This window comes from Xenopus laevis, chromosome 8L (genome assembly GCF_017654675.1).
Source record: "Xenopus laevis strain J_2021 chromosome 8L, Xenopus_laevis_v10.1, whole genome shotgun sequence".
In the NCBI taxonomy this organism is placed as follows: domain Eukaryota; kingdom Metazoa; phylum Chordata; class Amphibia; order Anura; family Pipidae; genus Xenopus; species Xenopus laevis.
In genome coordinates this window covers 25,318,681-25,339,660 of record NC_054385.1, presented here as the reverse complement: position 1 = coordinate 25,339,660, position 20,980 = coordinate 25,318,681, and the positions used below count along the sequence as shown (strand labels likewise).

General features: G+C 39.1%; 1 protein-coding gene across 1 annotated transcript in view; it reads left to right on the top strand.

The window, feature by feature from the left end:
• LOC108698283 (gamma-aminobutyric acid receptor subunit beta-4) overlaps nt 1-20,404 on the top strand; it is a 65,571-nt gene extending 45,167 nt beyond the window's left edge. Inside the window, exons 4-9 of the mRNA XM_018229654.2 lie at nt 4,963-5,183; nt 8,705-8,787; nt 11,584-11,724; nt 13,401-13,553; nt 14,899-15,155; nt 17,464-20,404. Of these exons, the coding sequence (XP_018085143.1) occupies nt 4,963-5,183; nt 8,705-8,787; nt 11,584-11,724; nt 13,401-13,553; nt 14,899-15,155; nt 17,464-17,832 (1,224 nt within the window). The 3' untranslated portion in view covers nt 17,833-20,404. The remainder of the gene's footprint in view (nt 1-4,962; nt 5,184-8,704; nt 8,788-11,583; nt 11,725-13,400; nt 13,554-14,898; nt 15,156-17,463) is intronic.
• Nucleotides 20,405-20,980: the final 576 nt, after the last annotated feature.

Here is a 20,980-nt window from a genome sequence, read left to right as displayed (position 1 = left end):
CGAATCGTGCAAATTCGTTGCGAATTCGCACCTGGCGAATAAATTCGCCCATCACTAATCAGCTATATATAATCACTTAACAGAAAACTATACCCCCAAAATGAATACTTAAGCAACAGTTTATATCATATTAAGTGACATATTAAAGAATCTTATCAAACTGGTATGTATACTTAAGTAAATATTGTACTTTTACATCTCTTGCCTTGAACCACCATTTCGTGATGGTCTGTGTGCTGCCTAAGAGATCACCTGACCAGAAATACTACAACTCTGTTAATTGGCTCATGTGACCTAACAAGTATAGTTTGTTTGGCAAGTTTGTGTGCACAGTGAATCGTATGATCCCAGGGGGCTGCCTTATTTTTTAAAATGGCAATTTTCTATTTTTAAAAGGGGCTACAATGTGACTATAGTGGAAACCTCACTCAAACTATTTAACAGAGCTTATTATGTTCCGGAACGACTCCATTGCATATACCCAAACACCTCATCCCAATGCTTAAGGAAATGTTCAGCTAGAGGAACAGTATGGCACATGTGGTGGAACTGTCCGATTGTGCAACACCTTTGGAACAAGGTCTCCAAGGTCTTATCAAAACGTTTTTTCTCTCCTATTGAGCCATGCCCAGTAGTCATGCTCTTGGGACACAAACTTAAAGACATGAATACAATGTTAATAGTCTTCATGATGCTAGATTTTCTTTTGGAGGGTTCCGCTCAAAAATTTGAGTTTTTACCTGTGGAAAACTTGATTAATTTGAGTATTAATCAAGTTTTCAGGTTTTTTTCAAGATTCAGGTTTTTTTCTATTTGAGCTTTTTTTGAGCTAGTGTTTTTGAAGCTAACATGTTTTACCAGTATAGGGCAACATGATATTACATTTTAATCACTTTAAAACATTTAGATTTTTCAGTGTTACCGGCCCTTTAAGATGGGATGGGTGGAAGCCAGGTCAGACCTTGTTGTTAGGGAACAAGGCCCCGTGGGTGTCTGTATAGTAAGAGAATTACAAATTGTGCTGCTGGTGTACTCATATGTGTCCGGACCTAGGAGGCAACTCTAGGCCAAGAGTCCAGTATGTGGTAGCCAAAGGGTTAAACAGGCAGGCAGCAATAAACATAGTCAGGGACAAAGCAGGGGTCAAAAGTTCAGAATTAAACAGTCCAACAATTTAATAGCACCTAGGAACACCAGAAATATGAACCAATAATTGGGCAATGAACTGGTGTCCTGAGCGCCTTTTATTTTGAATTTTCACACCAAGCAAACGTCATGACATCATGTGTTTACGTGCCAACGTCCTGACGCCAGCGCCACAACCCATGTGGCGCTTAAGGGCGCCGCCATCTTGGATTTTGTGGTGGAATGTATGGGAACGCCACAGAGCTCTTTGTGTGCTCGTGACAGTTCCTCCTCTCCCTGGGGGGCCACTGGACCACCAAGTTTAGGTTTCTGGGGAAATTATCTGTAGAAGACTTGCACCAACCAAGGGGCATGAACATCTGTATGTTTCTCCCAAGAGCATTCTTCAGGGCCAAACCCCTTCCATTTAAAGGAGATGGAAAGCTACTGAAGCATATTGCCAATAGAATAGCCACAATAGTGCAAGCTATAACTCTAAATTTATTATGCAATATGCTTTACCATACCTTAGTTAACAGCTCTAGAAGCTTTCTGTTTGTTTAGGATAGAAAATTATGTAAATAATATTCTGTTAATAAATTTCATTCTAACAGAAATTCAACAGATTATTCTTCACAATACTTCTTCTCTGAGAGACCTAATGAAGGTTCTGGGGTTAATGACATCAGCCATAGATGCAGTACCTTGGGCCAGATTTCATATGAGACCACTTCAAGGAGAAATCCTGTTGAGATGGGACAAAAAGCTGTCCTCTCTGGATACAGAGATCATTGTTTCCAGGGAGACCAAGATACAACTAGAGTCGTGGCTTCAGAGGAACAAGCTATCACAGGGTCTCTCTTTTCGTCAGACAGACTGGTCAGTACTAACGACCGATGCATCCCAAACAGGGTGGGGAGCCCATTGGAGACAACACACAGCCCAAGGTCTTTGGAACCGAATGGAAGCCTCCATGTCTTTGAATTTCAGGGAGTTGAGGGCAGTCTACAATGCAATCTCAATCTTTCAGGATTGATTGAGAGGGAAAGATCTGAGAATCAAGTCAGACAATGACACGACAGTGGCATATATCAACAAACAGGGGGGAACCAGATCCGGAGTGCTGAACAAGGAAGTTTCAAAGATCCTCTCTTGGGCAGAGATGAATGTTCCCAAAATTTCAGCAGTCCATATAAGAGAAGAAGACAATATCCTGGCAGATCAACTCAGCAGGAAGATTCTGAGGCCAGGGGAATAGATGCTGGATCAGAATATTTTACAGGAAATTTCTCATAATTGGGGTCATCCTTGTATAGATCTGATGTCAACCAGACGGAATCGGAGGGTAGACATATTCTGTTCTCTGAACAGACAGGATCGGCTGAATTACCTGGACGCTATGTAGTTTTCCCCTAGTATATATTTTTCCCCCTCTGCCGATGATCCCAAGAGTCTTGCAGAAGATCAGACAAGAACAGATGAATGCTATCCTTATAGCACAATTTTGGCCCAGGAGGAGCTGGTTCTACCTTCCCTCACTTCTGATGCAGAGGGTCCTATGGTGCCAGAATCTGCAACTACTTCAGATGACTGCTTGGAGACTGACAGGTCCATACTAGAAGTCCAGGGGCTGTCTTCTGAGGTGATTGACATCCTGATTCAGTCCAGAAAAAGATCTACAAATAGAGTTTACTCAAGAATTTGGAAGATCTTTCAAAAATGGGGTGCTAAACATGAGTTTGGGAATGAATTATCTTCCACCAATACACTCCTTACATTTCTACAGGAGGGGTTTGACAAGGGGCTGGCAGTAAATACACTCAAGGTACAGATTTCGGCTCTGTCAGCTCTCTTCAACAAGCCACTGTCTTGTTGGCCCTCATTAAGAGGTTTTTCAAGGCCATATCCCAGATTCAGCCCAGACAGCTCCAACCTTTTCCTACGTGGGATTTATTGCTGGAGTCCTGAAATCCGTTTGAGCCCTTGGAAGAATGCTCCCTAAAATGTCTTTCTTTCAAGACTTTATTCCTGGTAGCTATTACATCAACTAAGAGAATTGGAGAATTGCAGTCTTTATCTGTCAAGGAACCTTACTTGGTGTTTTAACCAGAGCGAGTAATCCTGAGACCTCTTTCATCTTTAAGTCCGAAGGTTAATTCCTTTCCAACAACAATCAGGAGATTGTACTTATATATTAACCAAACAGGAGAAGAACAAGAAACGCAATTGCTCCTCCTAGATGTTGGTCGATCTATAAGTAGGAGTTTAGAAAGTGTGAGAATCTCTTTGTCTCATTTTCTGGAAAGAACAAAGGTAGGAAGGCAGCCAAACCTACCATTTCTAGATGGATTAAGGAGACAATTCAGATGGTGTATATTAAATCTGGTCGCATGCCTCCCTTCAGGATCAGGAGCCATTCCACCAGAAACATCTCCACAACGTGGGCAGAAGTAACAGGGATGTCTATGGACAATATCTGCAGATCAGCCACTTTGAGTACCCCGAATACATTCATTCAGCACTACAGAGTGGACATCTTAGCCTCTCAGGAAGCTTCCTGTGGTACGAAAGTTCTCCAGAAAGCAGTGTAACTGGATCAACTCTCACGGTTGCAGCCGGATGGGATGTAAGGGAATGAGTACATTTTATATTAACTGAAATTTACTTTTCTCTAATAAAATTCATGCATTCTGTGTGTGTACTTTTTTGAGGCACTGGTGAGGAGGGGGAGTTAACTCGTAATTATAGGCGGGGTTAGTTAAATTGTGATTGGCCACTTGTCCTACCTAACAGGGAGGGAGATAAATCTCACGGTTGCTGCCGAAGCGACTAAGGGAAAAGTACATTTCGTTAAGTATAAACTCATTCTTAACCAAATTCTTCCCTGTTTCAAATTACTCCTGGGATTTGGATACTACTGATTATTTATAAAATCATAAGAATATATGCTCTTTTTTTTTTTTTACTTAGAAAGGCATCCAACCCACTACTAACTTACTTATCAAGAAAATTCCAGAACATGACCTGACAACCCTTAGGGCTATGTCAGATGTTTCCTTTTTTCCACTGTTATACCAATCCAGCCCGCAACCACTCAAGTGCGAAATTACAACCAGGTGACATACAGTGCATTATGTTAGTGGGCCATGTAACCATGAGGCAAATTGATGAACCCTGGAGAATCGAGTTTGTGCAATACAATACAATATTATTATTGTACATATCTATACATGTTGTTAATTATATCTCCTCCATTGGTCTTAGGTCAACTTTTTAAAAAAAAATTGTTTGGTTGCAAATCTTGTTTACTGGAGAATCTAACAAGATTTCTAAATTTGGTGCTTTGGGATGAAAGATGCATTATGTAATATGCGATATGTACAGTAAGTCATGGGATAACACAAGAGATAGTTAAGCTGGGTCTGAGTCGATGGATAGTGATAGTGATTTTAAATTTAAAGAAACACAGTGCTGGGCATTCTTTGGTGGCACCAATGCTATAAGAAGAATTACCGCTACCTTAGGATAATTATAGTAAAGAAATAATAAGCCTCAAGAAACAAGATGTTACACCTCAAGAAACAAGATGTTACCTCAGGTGAACCAAAAAAACAGAATTGCCATTTGCAGAATTTTTCAACAAAACAGAATTGCCATTTGCAGAATTTTTAAATAAAAAAAACAAATAAACAAAAGACATGAGAATCAAAACAGGAATGAAACCAACCATCACTATACAGATGACACTCTATCTTTTCCATTCCTTTCAGTCTGCTTTCTGTCACTCACTCCACTATCTCATTAGTTTATTCCTTCTTTCTCTTTCTTCTTCTACAGGACTACACCATCACCATGTATTTCCAGCAAAGTTGGCGTGATAAGCGCCTGGCCTATACCGCTCTCCCTCTCAATCTCACATTGGATAATCGTGTGGCTGATCAGCTCTGGCTCCCTGACACTTACTTCCTGAATGATAAAAAGTCTTTCCTGCATGGGGTCACTGTCAAGAACCGGATGATCCGACTGCACCCAGATGGCACAGTCCTCTATGGATTGAGGTCAGACTCTGATTTATTTTATTCTTCTCCAAATTCTATGAAAGATCTCATACTGCAAATATGTTGTTTTAATCTGCAGTTTTGAAACTGTAATTGTGCAATTACCGTAAAGTGTATTGAAATCGTGCATGGTATTTATACCATTACTAGGACTAAGATGCGTGGAAACTTAATGACGAGGGGCCTTAGCGTTTAAAACTATGCTGTAGCAAGCAATGGGAATCAGCAAAAGCATGGGAAAGCAAAATCATTTACTTAATACAGTAAAAGGGTTATTGTTTTATTGAATTCAGGTGTAATTCTACCCCTTTGCAGAGCACTAGAAAGGGTCAGTGTATAGTATGAAGAATATTTTTGGTTCCCAGTACAAATAAATTATATTATTTAACTAAAGAAGCTCAGAAATGGGGAGCAAATTTAATGAGATGAGTGAAAGATCTCAATCATAAAGAAAGGATGGCTTTGTTTGCTTAAAGGGCATATGATCACCAATATAGGATAAATATACAATGGACTTTAAGGTTCCTTCTTCACTTCAGATCTTTCCAGAAGAAACACCCTTTCCAGACCTACAATTTGCAGTGTCCCTCCTGAGTTGCTATTCTATAGTTCTGTTTTTACCAATGATAATGAAAATCCATTAACCCAAAATGTAATAGTACTACTGTTGATGGATGATAGGATGAGATGGACACCAACAAATAGGGTGGAACTAAAGCAGGGGTCTTTACAGTATTTCAGAAGGGGGGATTCCAATTTTGTGGTATAATACAATTTAATAGGAACAATTTGCTGTTGTGCCACTTACTAAATGAACATGTAGGTCAGAGCTGACCAACCTTGATGGCCAGATGTGTGCCTCCAAGGTATTTTCTGGCCTCCATTGTATTAAAGGGCTCCAAATACTTCTTTGTGTAACATTTTAATTTCTATATATTCTGTCTTGGAATATGTAGCATATGAAAAAATCACTACATGAAAAACATTAAATAGTACTCATGATGCTCCAAAGCAAACTCACCATCTGCTTGACTCACGTTATCATTTATGTTCTCTATTTTAAGCTTTAATTTTCCACTTAATTTCTCTTTTGTTTTTATTGCCTGATTTGTTTCTTCTTTAACTATGTCTTAGCCCTCATTTGACATTCTTTCCCTTTTTACAATGCCATTATTTTCTTCTAGTTATGCTTCTCCCCTTTATTTTTTACCCAAGGTTCCCCCTTTCTTACTTTTCCTTTTGCCTCCTCTCTTTAAATTTTGCCTCTCATATCTCCTTCCTCTTGGAAGAAAAAAACTCAAATAATCAAATATGTTCTAACAAGCACTTTTTCATTTAGTATTTACTAATTTCCTTCTTAAATAATAATTTTAAGAAATAAGGAGGCCCATTTATCAACATTCTGATTTTAATGGTTAAAGGGGTTTAAGAAACCACAGAAAAAAAATATATTTCTCTAAAACCATGAATGGCAAGTAATTTATTAAAACAACCTAATATAAAAAGCATTAATGAATAAAAATGCAGAACTAATCGGAATACTAATACAAAAACCTCAAAATCCTCAAATGTTTCCAGCAAATACAAACCCCAAAAACCTGTAAAAGCTTGAATTAAAGAAAGATTTTACAATTGGAAAAGGACAAATCCCCATTGGCATTAGCCTCGACAGCTTTTACTGTAGATGGCAAAGTTTTGTGTTTTTCATTTTTTGTGTTCAATAAATTACCCTTTTTCATGGTTTAGAGTAATTATTATAATCCACAATTTTTAGTGCTAAAAATACGATTTGTGAGAATGACCAAATCCAAAATGTTAGATAATCAACCCCTAAAAACCACCTGGTCCTTGAGTGACTTCTAACAAACTCATATTTCACAGAAGGGGTGAATAGGTTCTTATATCTACTGAGAGATGGGTCAAGAGATTCTGCCAATAGCTGGGAAGTAATCCATGGCTGTTGTTTTGTTTTGATCACTACTATTAAGCAGCATCAATCAAAAAACCCTTGGGGTGCCTCCATATTGCTTTTCATTTTTCATTGGTCATTATTTTCCATACTGATACAGTGTCGTCGTGTTTTTTAGTTGTGATTCTAGTGGTGTACAAAGAGGAAGGCATATGCCTGAGAAATCAATTGGTATAGTACAAACAACAAAAACAATGTATGCCCTGAAATGTGCTGAACAGTATGCCTCCCCTCTAATTCACAGATGTAGCTGGGTAATGTGGTAGGATTAGTTGTGGCGTATAGCAGCTATGCACGCTGTAAAACTGGATGCAGCTATAATTATGAATAAATGATCCCCCATTTTGTCACTATAGTGTAGGCTTAAGGTGCTGAGATTTTTAATGAAAAATGTAATACGCTGAGCACAGGTGAGAGCAGCTAAATGTCAGCCAAAAATGTCTGCTGCCGATAACCATTCCTTCTTTTGATTGCTTTTCATTTTCAGTTCCTCTGTCTTCTACTTGATATCTTACTCTCGTTTCTCCCCCCCCCTTCCTTCCATCCACTCTCAGTCTCTTCCCCTTGGTCCCCTCTCTCTTTTCTTCTTGTTTCCATGGAAACCACATTCACTCAAAATGAAACAGATCATTCAACTCATAGGAAAATAGAGAGAGAGGAAGAAGGAAAAATGGGAGACTAATGTATCAGAATGACCTCCATTAGTTAGACAGAATAATGAATGAGAGGCAAATCACATCATTGCTTCCACATTTTTCGTTTCCACAAAAAACCAATAAACCGATGGCAACTCAAAAAAACTTGACAAAAACCCCTCTCCTATTCATATTCCAGTCTCTCGTCAAACCACTGCCAGGTTGCAAAGGTAAACAAAACCCTAGCAACAAGATAGCTACTGAAATTCCCTAACTGAAGAGCTACTGAACAAAAAAGGAAAATTACCGGAAAACCACAGAACAAAAAAATGAACACCAACTGCAAATTGTCCCAAAATACTACACCATACTAAAAGTTAATTTAAAGGTGAATAAAGCCTTTAAGCAATTAATAAACCTCAGAATCATAATAAAGTGATACATAATACAGTTTTGTATCAGAATACAGATTATTTTTCAGATGAATGCAAATACTTTGTAAAAGATTCGGCCGACTACAGAACCAAATTTGCATATTCAAATTAGGGTTAGGAAGGGCCAAAGAGAAGCGTGTGCTGTTTTTTTCCTTCCTTGTCTGTGTAATAAAAAGTCTCATGAAATTAAGAATTTGGATTCAGTTCTGCCTGATGCTTGGATTTGGCTGAATCTGAATCCTGCTGAAATCCCAAACCGAATCCTGGATTTGATGCATCCCTAGAATGAGCCTTCCCAGGCAATAAATAAAGACTATTCCAAAAGAAAGACTACTTAAAAGAAAGTAGCTAGATACATTCTTGCCTTTAAAAAATACATTTATTTCTATTCTTAGAATGACTTTAGATTATCATGACTGAAAAATAGGGGAGACTATCCTTATAAAAAGCTATTATGTTTATCACACTCTCCTTACCCCACAGAATCACAACCACAGCTGCCTGTATGATGGATTTACGGAGATATCCCTTGGACCAGCAAAACTGTACATTGGAAATAGAGAGCTGTGAGTATTGCAGCATGGGAGACAGGGATGTAAAGATTGTACAGGGTAAAAATATAATGATTGCAGTAACATAGCCAGCACACTGGTCCAGGTATTGAAAAATTGCACCCCTTAGGGCCCTTACACCGACCACTGGCTCCTGTAGAACTGGCTTCTTTAGAATTGGCTTCATGACTGCAAGGTTGCTTTTTTGGGTGCATGCTGCAGATTGCATCTTAGAACTATCAAAACCAGTACTTGATGTTTTAGTGTATATAGAATTTTAAGAGTCTTCCTTTATTCCATTGTTAACCTTTGAGACCATTACACAGACATTATAGAAGAGTAGTAGTGGTCGCGAGCGTACTATTTCATGATCATGTTTTCGATCCTTGTCAATGCATAAAAATGATACAAGATTTATGACACATGATAAATGGGGGTATTGATATCCAGTAATAATTTGATATATTTGCGGTTACTCTTTTTGTGCAGATTAGTTTCAAGACCGCAATATTTAAATTAACTGTGGGTAAGATGATCATTATTATTTACACTGATTTTAAAAAGGGTAAAAAAAAATATTTTGAACCAGTATTATGAAAGATATGCCATCACTGTAAAATTTCCTGTTTTTAAATGTTTAGATTTTATTTTTATAGACTTTTATTTGGTTCTGGACTTTCTGTGGGTTAACTAACATGGTGTTGTTTCCTCTGCCTTGCTTCAGCTTTGTTATTTCAATCACTCTGCTTTACATCCAGTAGTGAAATTAAGGCTGGCCTTTGAGGCAACGGAACCAACTATACAGTGCACCTTTGGTAAACACAGTGTTTTTGCCAAATAACAGCTGAACTGTCCTGCATATATGCAAATGGACAGGAATGAGATCTGCCTGTCACTATGCACATGGGAGGGGTGTCCTGCAGCAGCCAGGGTTCACCCCAAGGTCTCTGAAGAAGATGCCCATAGCCAGGAGCTACCCATGCAGTTTACTCAACCCCAGCTGCAGTCCATATTCTCCTGTGCACTGAGAGCTATTTACATGTAGATTAAGGGCTCCCAAGGCAAAGGAGTTACCTTGTGTTGGACTTTATGAAATAGGGCAGGCGTTCTAAAGTTCTTTTGATATTCCAGTTTTGTATGTCCTCTCCTGGGTGCACTGTGGTTCCTCACCTGTTGTGGGGCACCTAAGTTGACTGCTGCTAAATTCCTGTATGCCTGATGCATCCAATTTCATAGATCCACATCTAGAAACAGGCATGTGGAATCTGGAGGGCCCTGGCATTGGCTGGCAGTAGTGCTCTTGTAGGTCAGCCTGACAGTAGTTGCTTGTAGAACCCAGGGGTAGGGAAACTGGCTGGGACTTGACATGGCTCTACAGAAGCTCTGCTAATTGGGTGGCTTCCTCCAAGATACCAAACTTATGGTCCCCAAAGCATTTTTGCTCTTTGAGGGAGCATTTTTCAAAGAACTTTTACTTAAGCATCAGAATGGCATAAATCCTCAAGGGAATTAAGCCCTCTGTAAATTACTGCCGTGCCCAGAACTGGGTGGGCCCAGAACTCAAGCTCCCAGGTTGATTTCCCCTGTAAACTGAGGTGTCATACCTCTAGCCATTCTGCTGAGGTAAGAGCTGGGCCAATAGTAGCTAGGTGCCTGTGCCTGCCACCTCCCCCAGCTGCAACTCAGTGCCCCGATGGACACCTATTCTCTCTCAGCAATTTCTGAGTCCTTCATGGGCAGGCTCGAGCATTATCCACACCGCTGCCACCGCACACCACATTTTATTATTGGGTTCAAACAGGGACTATTGCATATCCGGGGAATAAAGGGTTTGTGAAAGAAGTAACAAAAAGGTGTCAGTTGCAACTATCGTCAAGGTTTTCTGTGGACAATCTGCAGATTAGCCAAAATGAGATCTCCTGTACACTATCCAGTACCTGAGAATATCCTTGCAGTATACAGTCCTTCTTGCTGTTGGGGATCTAATCGCCTTTTGGAGAGAACCTGCCTACTGTTAAGGAGGGGTGTCCTGCCACAGTCAGGGTGCACCCCAGGGTCTCTGAATGACCCTAACCAGAAGCTACCTATGCAGTTTACTCAGCCCCTACAGCAACAACAACCCCCCTTCCATTAGTAAAGGGGCTTTTGCCAGACCCCCGGCAGAAACAGGTTTCCCTTCTATGTATCAGTGGGGATGGAGGCTGTGTAATGTCCTGTGCCATTCTGTGTCTTTTCTACACTGAAAATGGGGAACTATGAGGAAAAGGTGCAAGTCCATTCCAATAGTCAACATTCCCTTCTCTATTTCAGCATTCATCACAGGGTGGCTTTCAGCAAATAAATGCGCACAAACAATTCTGACCACTTTGCATACTGGACAGATGCAGAACTGATTAGCCTTTTCTCTGCTGTTGTAAAAACTTGGTGTGTGCCATAGGTCTCAAAGAAGGCAAGCTCCATGCTGGTCATTATTTTTCTTACTGAAATCATCCCTAAGTATGCATAGAAAAGTCAGATGATGGAATACAGAAATTTATAGAATTTAACCTCATGTTAATGTACTATTCTGCACAGGGTGTATATGCCCTAAGGCTGACCCTGAATTATAAAATTTATGGATTTCAGATTAAAGAATTTACAAAGGTTTTATGAATACATATTTCTCAGTAATGCAAGGAGGTGTTCATTTGCAATGAAATAAGTAGAATCTAGGTCAATGTCATAAAATGTTACAGGGGTGACAATGCAATTGGGAAGATATGCAAACAGATGGCACTCAGGTAATAAACACAGATTTTCTCTATTTTGCAGATGGATACACAATAGATGATATTAAGTTTTTCTGGCAGGGAGGCGAAGAAGCAGCAGTCACAGGGGTATCTGCTCTGGAGCTGCCACAGTTCACCATTATTGAGACCAGACTGGTATCCAAGAACGTCGTATTTACCACTGGTGAGGAACAATAGCAATGCAAGCTTAAACTGTGATAAATACAGATGGGGTTCACGGGGGCTATTCCTGCATTAAAAAATAATCAATTAAAGGAGAAGGGAAGGCTAAAATTAAGAAAAATTTATCAGAAAGGTCTATATAAATACACAAGTAATGCTGCTCTGAGTCATCTGTCAAAATAAACACAGCTGTTGTTTCCTTCTATTGGCTTCTGTATCTGACTTCCTGTTTTCAGCATAAACCTCCAGGGCTAGGGCTTGAACATGTTCAGTTTGCTTCTCTCTCCCTCCTTTTCCCCCCTCCCTCCTCCTCTCCCTGCTGTAACCTGAGCTCAGAGTGAATGAGCAGGGAGAGTCTCATGCAGGAAGTGATGTCACAACAAGCTGATACGGAAGCTGTTATCCTAAACAAATGTCTAGAGCTGTTTACTCAAATATGGTAAAGCATTCTGCAGAATAAATATAAAATAGTGTTATAACTTGCACTATTGTGGTTAATCTATTGACAATAAACTGTTTCAGTAGCTTTCCATTTCCTTTAAAGATTGCCAAAAATCTTTTATTGAGTCTCCCATTTCAAATTAACACCTGACGCATAAAGAAGGGAGTTATGGGATATGGGCTATAGTCTGCTCCCAGGTGTTGTTTGTACAGGCTCGAGCTTATCACATATTAGAGATTTTGTAAGTCGGAATGTACAGTGCATATGCATCCAGCCCAAGCCCACACAGACAAAAGCAGTAGTGGTGCCACACTTACACAAGAAACCCCTGGGACAATTTGTTTTTATAAACTAGGTGTACTAGCTCAGGATTATGGCAAAACAATCGACTGGGTTTTTTGTTTATGTTAACATTTTTGTTACCGGCCTGGAGGCATGGTGCTCCAAATTATCGAAATCTGCCTCGATAGGACCATGTCCTATGTTTCCAGGACAATAGATCCCTATACACATGAGCTCAATCCTGTAGATTGACAGGCTCTGCGTCATCCTATGTACCGTATTGTGCCCTACTACCTGTCCAGGTCCGGACTGAGAATTAAAATAGGCCCTGGCATTTCAGGTACACAGAGGCCCAATCAGCCCACATAGAGGACCAAACAGCCCCCATCAGCCCACCAAATACTGACTTTCTATGGGACCTTATAGCAGCCCCTCTGGCATTTGCCAGAACCCATAGATTGCCAGTCCAGGCCTGTACCTGTCAACAAGCCAGCCACCCCCAGCCCCCACTGATCCTCACTCTGCTGGGAAACGGACATCCATCTTTAGTTTTTACAGCAAATAAGCAGCACAGCTGAAGTGTCTTTGGTTGGGGGTGGAGCAGCAATGGCTGGGAGGTGGACCCTTAGGTGGCTGGGTGGTGGGTCCTTGATTCGGGTACCTGATGAGCCCTGGGTTCCCCAGTCCTACTCTGACTACATGGAGTGGATATTGGTGTGAAAAATGCATACTTTAGCATTTCTGTGCCAATATCCTGCCTGTCAATGAATCTACAGGAGTAATTGCATGAAAGTAGATCTGTTTTTCTCCACCTGTGTACAAAATGTAAGGGGACAATCCACTATGTGTGCCTGTGAACTTACATACATAGAAGTGAGGAACAGTTACTTCAGCTTACTCGCTAAGGATGATATGCACAGCTGTGTGTGTACTGTACTGTTCTGTTTCTACAGGTTCCTACCCTCGACTATCACTAAGTTTCCGAATTAAGAGGAACATCGGATATTTCATTCTTCAAACTTACATGCCATCAGTCTTGATCACCATTCTTTCTTGGGTGTCATTCTGGATCAACTATGATGCATCAGCTGCTCGAGTGGCACTAGGTTTGTAATGTAATGGATGATATAGGAAGCAATAAAAAAGTAGCAATAATATGTGTACTATAAGAGCTCATTGATTGACACCAAGGAGATTTAGTGGCAGGAATAACGTGGATTATGCACTCTTACAGGACTTTTGGTGTCTTCGGTTTTACAGGGTATACAGGTAGCTCCACAGGGTTATTTACTAAAATCCAAATTTATCTCATAATATTCATAATAAACCTCAACCAAACTCCCATGCCCGATTTTAGCATGTTTATTAATAAAATAACTCAAATTAATCAGATCATGGAAAAACTCGAATTGTACTAATTTTTCTGGATTTTTTCCCATATCGCTTGATTTTTTTCGAGTTTTTGCCTAAAAATCCTGAAATGGTAAATTTTCAGACTAAACCCAGTGCAGACCACAATAACTTCAATTTGGGATAGGTGCCTCTCCCATTGACTTATACAGGACCTCAACAGGTCTGAGATGGCGAGTTTTCAGATTCAGCCTTTTTCCAGCATCGGGTATAATAAATATCGGAAAAAAAATTTCCACAAAAAATTTGAGTTTTTGCCAAAAAAAACTCGCTCAGAAAAATTTGAGTCTAGTAAATAATCCCCACAATTTTGTTTAATAATTTACTCACCAAGGTACTAAACTTCAGTAGTAGTCCATAGCAACCAATCAGGTATTTACCTTAGTCTAATACTAGACTAACTAAAGTAATTGCTGATTGGTTGCAACTACCAGATGTAAGTGATACAAAAGGTTTCTATACTGGAGGAGCAAACACATGAAAAAATTCTTGGTTGGTTAAACTGTTCATAAGCTAAGGAGGGAATAGGGCATCTTTGATTATAACACAAAGATTTTGGCAAATTATAGGTCTGACCTCAAGAAATACTGGTGCCTACAAGTGGAATTAAAATTGATAGACGCCTTTTTTTACTAGATCAACTAAGTAGGTTTTAGGATCCTGGGATTAGTACAATTTGCGTACAAGGTTTTAGGATCAGGCAGAGTACAATTTGCGTGAAGTTTATGGGGCTGATTCCCCAACCCAGTGGTAAGATCCAATTCCTACAAATGCTACGGCCATCCCCCTACCACATACCACTTACATTTTGCGGCCATGATTAGGGGAAAAGGGGGGAGTACCGGGGCATGCGATTCCAGTGGGGGGAGCAGGCCTGGGTCAGGGTTTTTTACCTCTGTCCCAGCAGCACAGTCCTGCTTCTTTCTGCATCCTCTAATACTGCCATTTAAAACTTATTGTAGTCAACATCAATAGGAGGAATTTCCATGGTATTACATATAGTTCATTGGAGGTTTCTATTTTTATTCCATTGTGTTTTAGGGGTGACAACAGTGCTTACTATGACAACCATTAACACCCACTTGCGGGAGACACTTCCCAAGATTCCGTATGTTAAGGCTATTGATGTCTATCTGATGGGATGCTTCGTCTTTGTGTTCCTGGCACTGTTGGAATATGCCTTTGTTAACTACGTATTCTTTGGCCGTGGTCCCCAGCAGCAAAAAAAGCTCAATGAACGAACAAGCAAAGCAAATAATGAGCGCCATCGCTATGAAGAGAGAAGAGCACGAGAGCAGGTCAGTGTTCCTTGTGCCAGACTTTAAGGTATCTCCAAATTCCATTTGTACTACTACAGTTTAGCACCTTTACCAGGAAATAACTCTGTAGGTGTATTTACTAATAGATGAAATGCTAAACTATACATGTGCAGTTGCCAATAGCAACTGATCAGCAAGTAGTTTTGAATAGTAAGACAAGTAAGAAAGCTAAAGATCGTTTTGGTTGCTATGAGTAATTACATTGGCGCGATTTAGCACTAAAGATTGTAAATGAGCCTTTTGTGTGCTTTTCTGGTGTTTCCACAGCATTACAGAATATTTATATTCTTTTGCACAATACCTTTAATGCTCAATACCTGCCATGAGTAAGTGCAAGGCTTTCTCTGAGTTTTGCTCCACTATGCAATTTTGTTTGTGCCAGTTTAGTAAGCAATATTATTGATTGTGAATGTCCACATAGAATAATACATTGAAAAGTGTAACAGTGCTGGTTGCCAAATAACAGACAGATGTGTTTTTCTTAAAAGGAACTAAATCCTAAGAATAAAAATGGCTAGAAATGTCATATTTCATATACTGAATTTATTGAACCAGCCTAAAGGTTCAACATCTCTACAGCAGATTACTGCTGTAGAGATGTTGAACCTTTAGGCTGGTTCAATAAGCATGTGAGTGTCACAAACACTACGAACAAAAGCCAAGATGGGAAACTTCTGTAACAACTTTGAAGGCCTTGATCCTTAGATCAAGGCCTTCAAAGTTGTTACAGGAGTTTCCCATCTTGGCTTTTGTTTGTAGTGTCTGTGACACTCACATGCTCGGTGAGCTTAGGGTCATCGCAACCCATCAAGCAGAAAATGAGTTTCGTCTTAAGATAAAGGGCTGATTATTAAATTCAGAGTGTGCTGGATTTTGAGGTGTTATGTACCAATAATCTAAATGATTTACTAATCTCAGTAAGTGACAGCAGCACAAAACATGTGCAATGAATCAGCAGAAAAGAAAATGGGGAGCTACTGGGAAGGACAGATCTTTACTGCTTAAGGGATGTAGTTCCCTTGGGCTGGTATGAAAGCCCATAACATAATGTACAACATTTCTGCCCTATTTATTAAGTTAAGTTTTAGTTCTCCTTTAAATAGTGTGGCCTTATTGCAAATATAGTGTTGACTAAATTAACCATATACTCCTAATACATGGCAGTAGATACTGCTACTACTCTGTATAAAGCCCCCTGAAAAGTGCCAGTTTGCCCTGTACTGCAATCCTAAATATTGTTCTTTTATATTTTTAAGAAAAAACATTGGAATTAAATGTTCAGTCGAGTCATTGTAAACACTGTCAGTACAATTTGGGTAGTTATTTTTTAAGTGGGTGAAGCTTGGCTGTTGGCAGTGATGATCCCATGTGGCCCTGGGAAAGACATTTTAGGATCACTTATAGACATTCGTGGGAAACAAGTTGATCCCAGGAAGAAGATTTGTAGATTATGAGCATTTACTTGTGGGGGACTGTCTTAAACACGTAATAAACAGTAAGAACATTTAAGGGGTTGTTTGTAAGGCCAAAATACAAATTTGAGTGTGATTTTATTCATTTATATTTGTTACATTACTTGTGCTACCGTTTGAATGTTGTGGGAGCTACAAGTGGAACACAAAATAGGACTGGTGTGTGTGGCCTTGGAGAACTGGACTATAAACTTGGAGAAGTAATGACTATTCTTTTTACAAACATGTTAAACTTTATACAGTTGATTGAACAGACTCTATTCATTATCTGGAGACTGTAAGAGGACACAGAGGAGTATTAATTCCTGTATAGACACATCGCTCACACATATTTGCAGCCATTGGGCATATATTTTTATTGAGAATAAATAGCATAGTCATAATGCCTCTCAGGTTTGATACAGAGTGGGACATAATTCCATCCTGGCTCCTAGATGGCAATTGGTCTTTGAATCAACTTTGTGCTAAGAGCTAATGTCAGTAACCTTGTATTTTCTCACTTAATAAAATGCCATCCACTGTCTTGAAGTATCTAATGTATCTGCTATGCAAGTGATCATATCTTGCCCCTGCCAAATGAGAGGCAGCCCATGGGCATCTACATGCACGCCCCTTATTAGAAGGAGCCAGAGAGAGCGCCTGTGGGTGCAAGGGCTTATTTGGAGCCAAATACTTACCAACTCAATGAAGCAGCAATTGACTTATAAATAAATGGCCAACTTGTGATGGGGCAGGAAGAAAGAATTCAAGCAAAGGTTTTGTCCCTGCTTTTGAATATATTGGGGAAAACTTATAACTGTCTCTCTCTTACATAGGTTGACCCCTACGGGAATATTCTTCTGAGCACCCTCGATATGAGCAGTGAGTTAATGTCAGCTGAAATGGGAAGCAGTCTGGGTGATTCCCGGAACTCAGTCCTGTCGTATGACACCTCAGGGATCCAGTTCCGCAAGCAGCTAACCTCAAGGGGAGATGGCTTTGGCCACACACCCTTGGAGCGCCATGTGCCCATGACAGCCGCCCGTGGACGTGCCAACTGCCGCCTTCGGCGACGCTCCTCCAAATTAAAGCTTAAGATCCCAGACCTAACAGATGTCAGTACCATCGACAAATGGTCCAGGATCATTTTCCCCATCACCTTTGGATTTTTTAACCTGGTGTACTGGATGTACTACGTCAACTGAGGCTTTTCCATTGCCCCACCTTCCCCCCTGAACCGCGCACCCACAATCCTGCCACAGGACACAAGCTTTGCTGGAGTCTCTCACCCCCTCCTGCTTCATGGTTTGATTTTTGTACCGAGGAGGGAAGGATTCACTATATCCTGGAGGGAGGGGGCAGGAGAATTGCACTTTTTTGCCATATTTTTTCACCAAATTCCCACTTTTTTGCCTGCAAATGGAGAAAGCGATTAGTTTTTTTCTGTTTTGTTTGTTTTATTTTTTAATTATTTGGGATATTAGTTGGGGAAACTTCTTTCTGAAGACTTTACTATTAGCAGGATTAAAACAAGCCTTTATGTAAGAAAGATCATTCAGGGAGTAAATACAGGAAAGAAGGAAAGGTGAATGTGGGGAATGGGGAAATGGAAAGATAATGTTTTATAAATGCCGGTTAGAAACCTTTACACTTTCATTGCTAAATTTGCTGCAGAGCTATACTGTATATATGTGTGTGTCTGGTGCAGAGCAGTTTGTACTTGCATGCAGATGAAAGCTCTGTGGAGCAATACATCTCTCTGCAGCACAATCTATATCAGTTTGCACACCTTCTCTGAGGGATTTGTGTCTGCTACATTTTACTTTTGAAAATGCTACCCTCAGATTTGTTCAAACAGAGAATATGAAAATGGACTGAATCTTGAATTGTCACTTAAGGAGTGCCAAAATTATTTAAAAAAACAAAAAAACAACAGGGAACAGGAGATGGCCTACTTACAGATGTGCCAACATTTAACTAAAATTAGATTAAAAGGTAAAATTATAAGGAACCCAGGAATACTTTCAAAAGTATTTTATTCTAAAACACTTGTTCAATTGAGATCCAATAAAATAAAGGATATATATATATATATATGTGCTCTTCCATGAAAACAAAGAGTACAGTAAAGAATTGAATGTAAAATATAAGACATTTCCTATTGTAGGTATTTTTACTAAAATGCAATTGCCAAATTTTGAAAGCAATAGTTAATACAAGCATAAAGAATCGAAAGAGCATGCTCAGCTTGAACTGTCACAATTCGGTTCTGCACTTAACGAATGGAAAGTTCTAAAACTTGACAGTGAACTGTCTGAATATGACTTTTTTTTGCATTTGTCCTAGAAGAAAATACTAGTACTAATCTACAGTGTTTGTAGAACCTAAAGTAGTGTTAACACCGAACATATAAACTGTAAGTCAAATACATAAAGTGCCAAGATTAAACCACATTGGCTCAGGGAAACGAGAGGTGCCAAATCTACAACAGAGCTAGAACCGTTCCTGAAATAAACATACAACCAAATGTGAAATTAGTTCTGGATCTAGCATTGTCTGAGAATTTAAAATATGGAGCCATGACTTGAAAAAAAAAATAGAAAACTTGAATGCTAATGTAATATTAATATACCAGATATAGACATTGAATTGTAATAGGCAGAACAAAAGGCAACACAAAAAGACATACAAACCTGTTATTATCCAGCACTAAATTATTTCAGGATAGAACTACAAAGGATAAAATGAATAGGGAAATAATCTGTAAAGCACTCACAGTTCTAGTCCTACTTCAGTATGTTCATGGGCAGATGGAACAGATGTTAAACCTAATATTGGACTGCATATTAGAAACTGACATACCTTTTTCACTTACTGGGTAATTCTACATGTCCATAGCTGTTTCACATTCTGCCAAAATGACGGTATCATCTTATCTATTTTCTCTGTATGCCACTGTGACATTTGCAGTCATAAGTAACTATAACTTAATAACTATCACTTAATTTTTAAAAATATTATTTCATTAGATGTAGGGCCTTATTTATCCAAATTTATATATAAATTAGTATTTCAATTAAAAAAGTCCAACCAATCTGGAATCCATGATGTGACCATGTTTATTAATAAGAAAAACCAAGATTTAATCGGATCAGGGACAAACACGATAAAATCGAACGAAAATCCAAATTGTATAATCTTTTCTGAGTTTTTTTCTGAATCGCTAGTTTTTTTTAGGCTGTTTCCCGAAAAGCCCAAATTTTTCGAATTTGTGGCTGAAAAGTCTGAGATAGTCAGATTTTTAGGCTAATTTCAGTGCAGACCACAGAAACTTCCAAACAAGATAGGGACCTCTCCCATTGATTTATATACAACCTCTGAGATGCCGGATTTCAGATTCAGACTTTTTCCATCCTCGAGGTATAAAAGATCTCGAAAAATTTAATTTTCTCAAGCTTTTGGCATTCGAACTTTAATAAATAACCCTCTTAAACTTACCCTCAACACATACCCCCACACACATTTTGACTTATTCCACAGAAAACAAAAAATTTAATATATCAATTTATTCTATAATGTCATTTTGTCCTTTACTTTGATGAACGTCCTACAAGAGCCTTTATCACTATCCAACAAATTAGCAATTAAATATAATAAACTATAAGGGGAAAGATATACAGAAGAAGCCTCGTTTTACGTTTTTATTCCAGAAAAAAATGGAGTAAAAATCCGGGATAATTTGGTGGGACCACAAATAAAAGATGTAAAATGAGGGGAAAGTTAAAGGGTGGTTCACCTTTAAGTTAACATTTAGTGGGGGTTATTTATAAACACTGGGCAAATTTGCACCTGGGCAGTAACCCATAGCAGCCAATCAGATGATTGCTTTCAGTGTTCACCCTACAGCTGGCTGAAAAAAAGCTAATCACTGATTGGTTGCTATGGGTTACTGCCCAGGTGCAAATTTGCCCAATGTTTATAAATAACCCCCAGTATGTTATATAATGGTCAATTCTATGCAACGTTTCAATTGATCGTCATTTTTTGTTTTTTTTTATAGTTTTTCAATTATTTGCCTTTTTCTTCTGACTCTTTCTAGTTTTCAATTGGGGATCACTGACCACATCTAAAACACAAATTCTCTGTAAGGCTACAAATTTATTGTTATTGCTACTTTTTATTACTTATCTTTCCATTCAGGCCCTCCCTGAACTCAAACTCAAAAGCCACAAACAATAAAAATTAAAACCAATTGCAAATGTTCACTCTCTACCTCATACTGAAAGTTAACTCAAAGGTTTTACCCCTTTAAAATCATATAAAATTGAGGTTTCACTGTATCTTATATGTTGG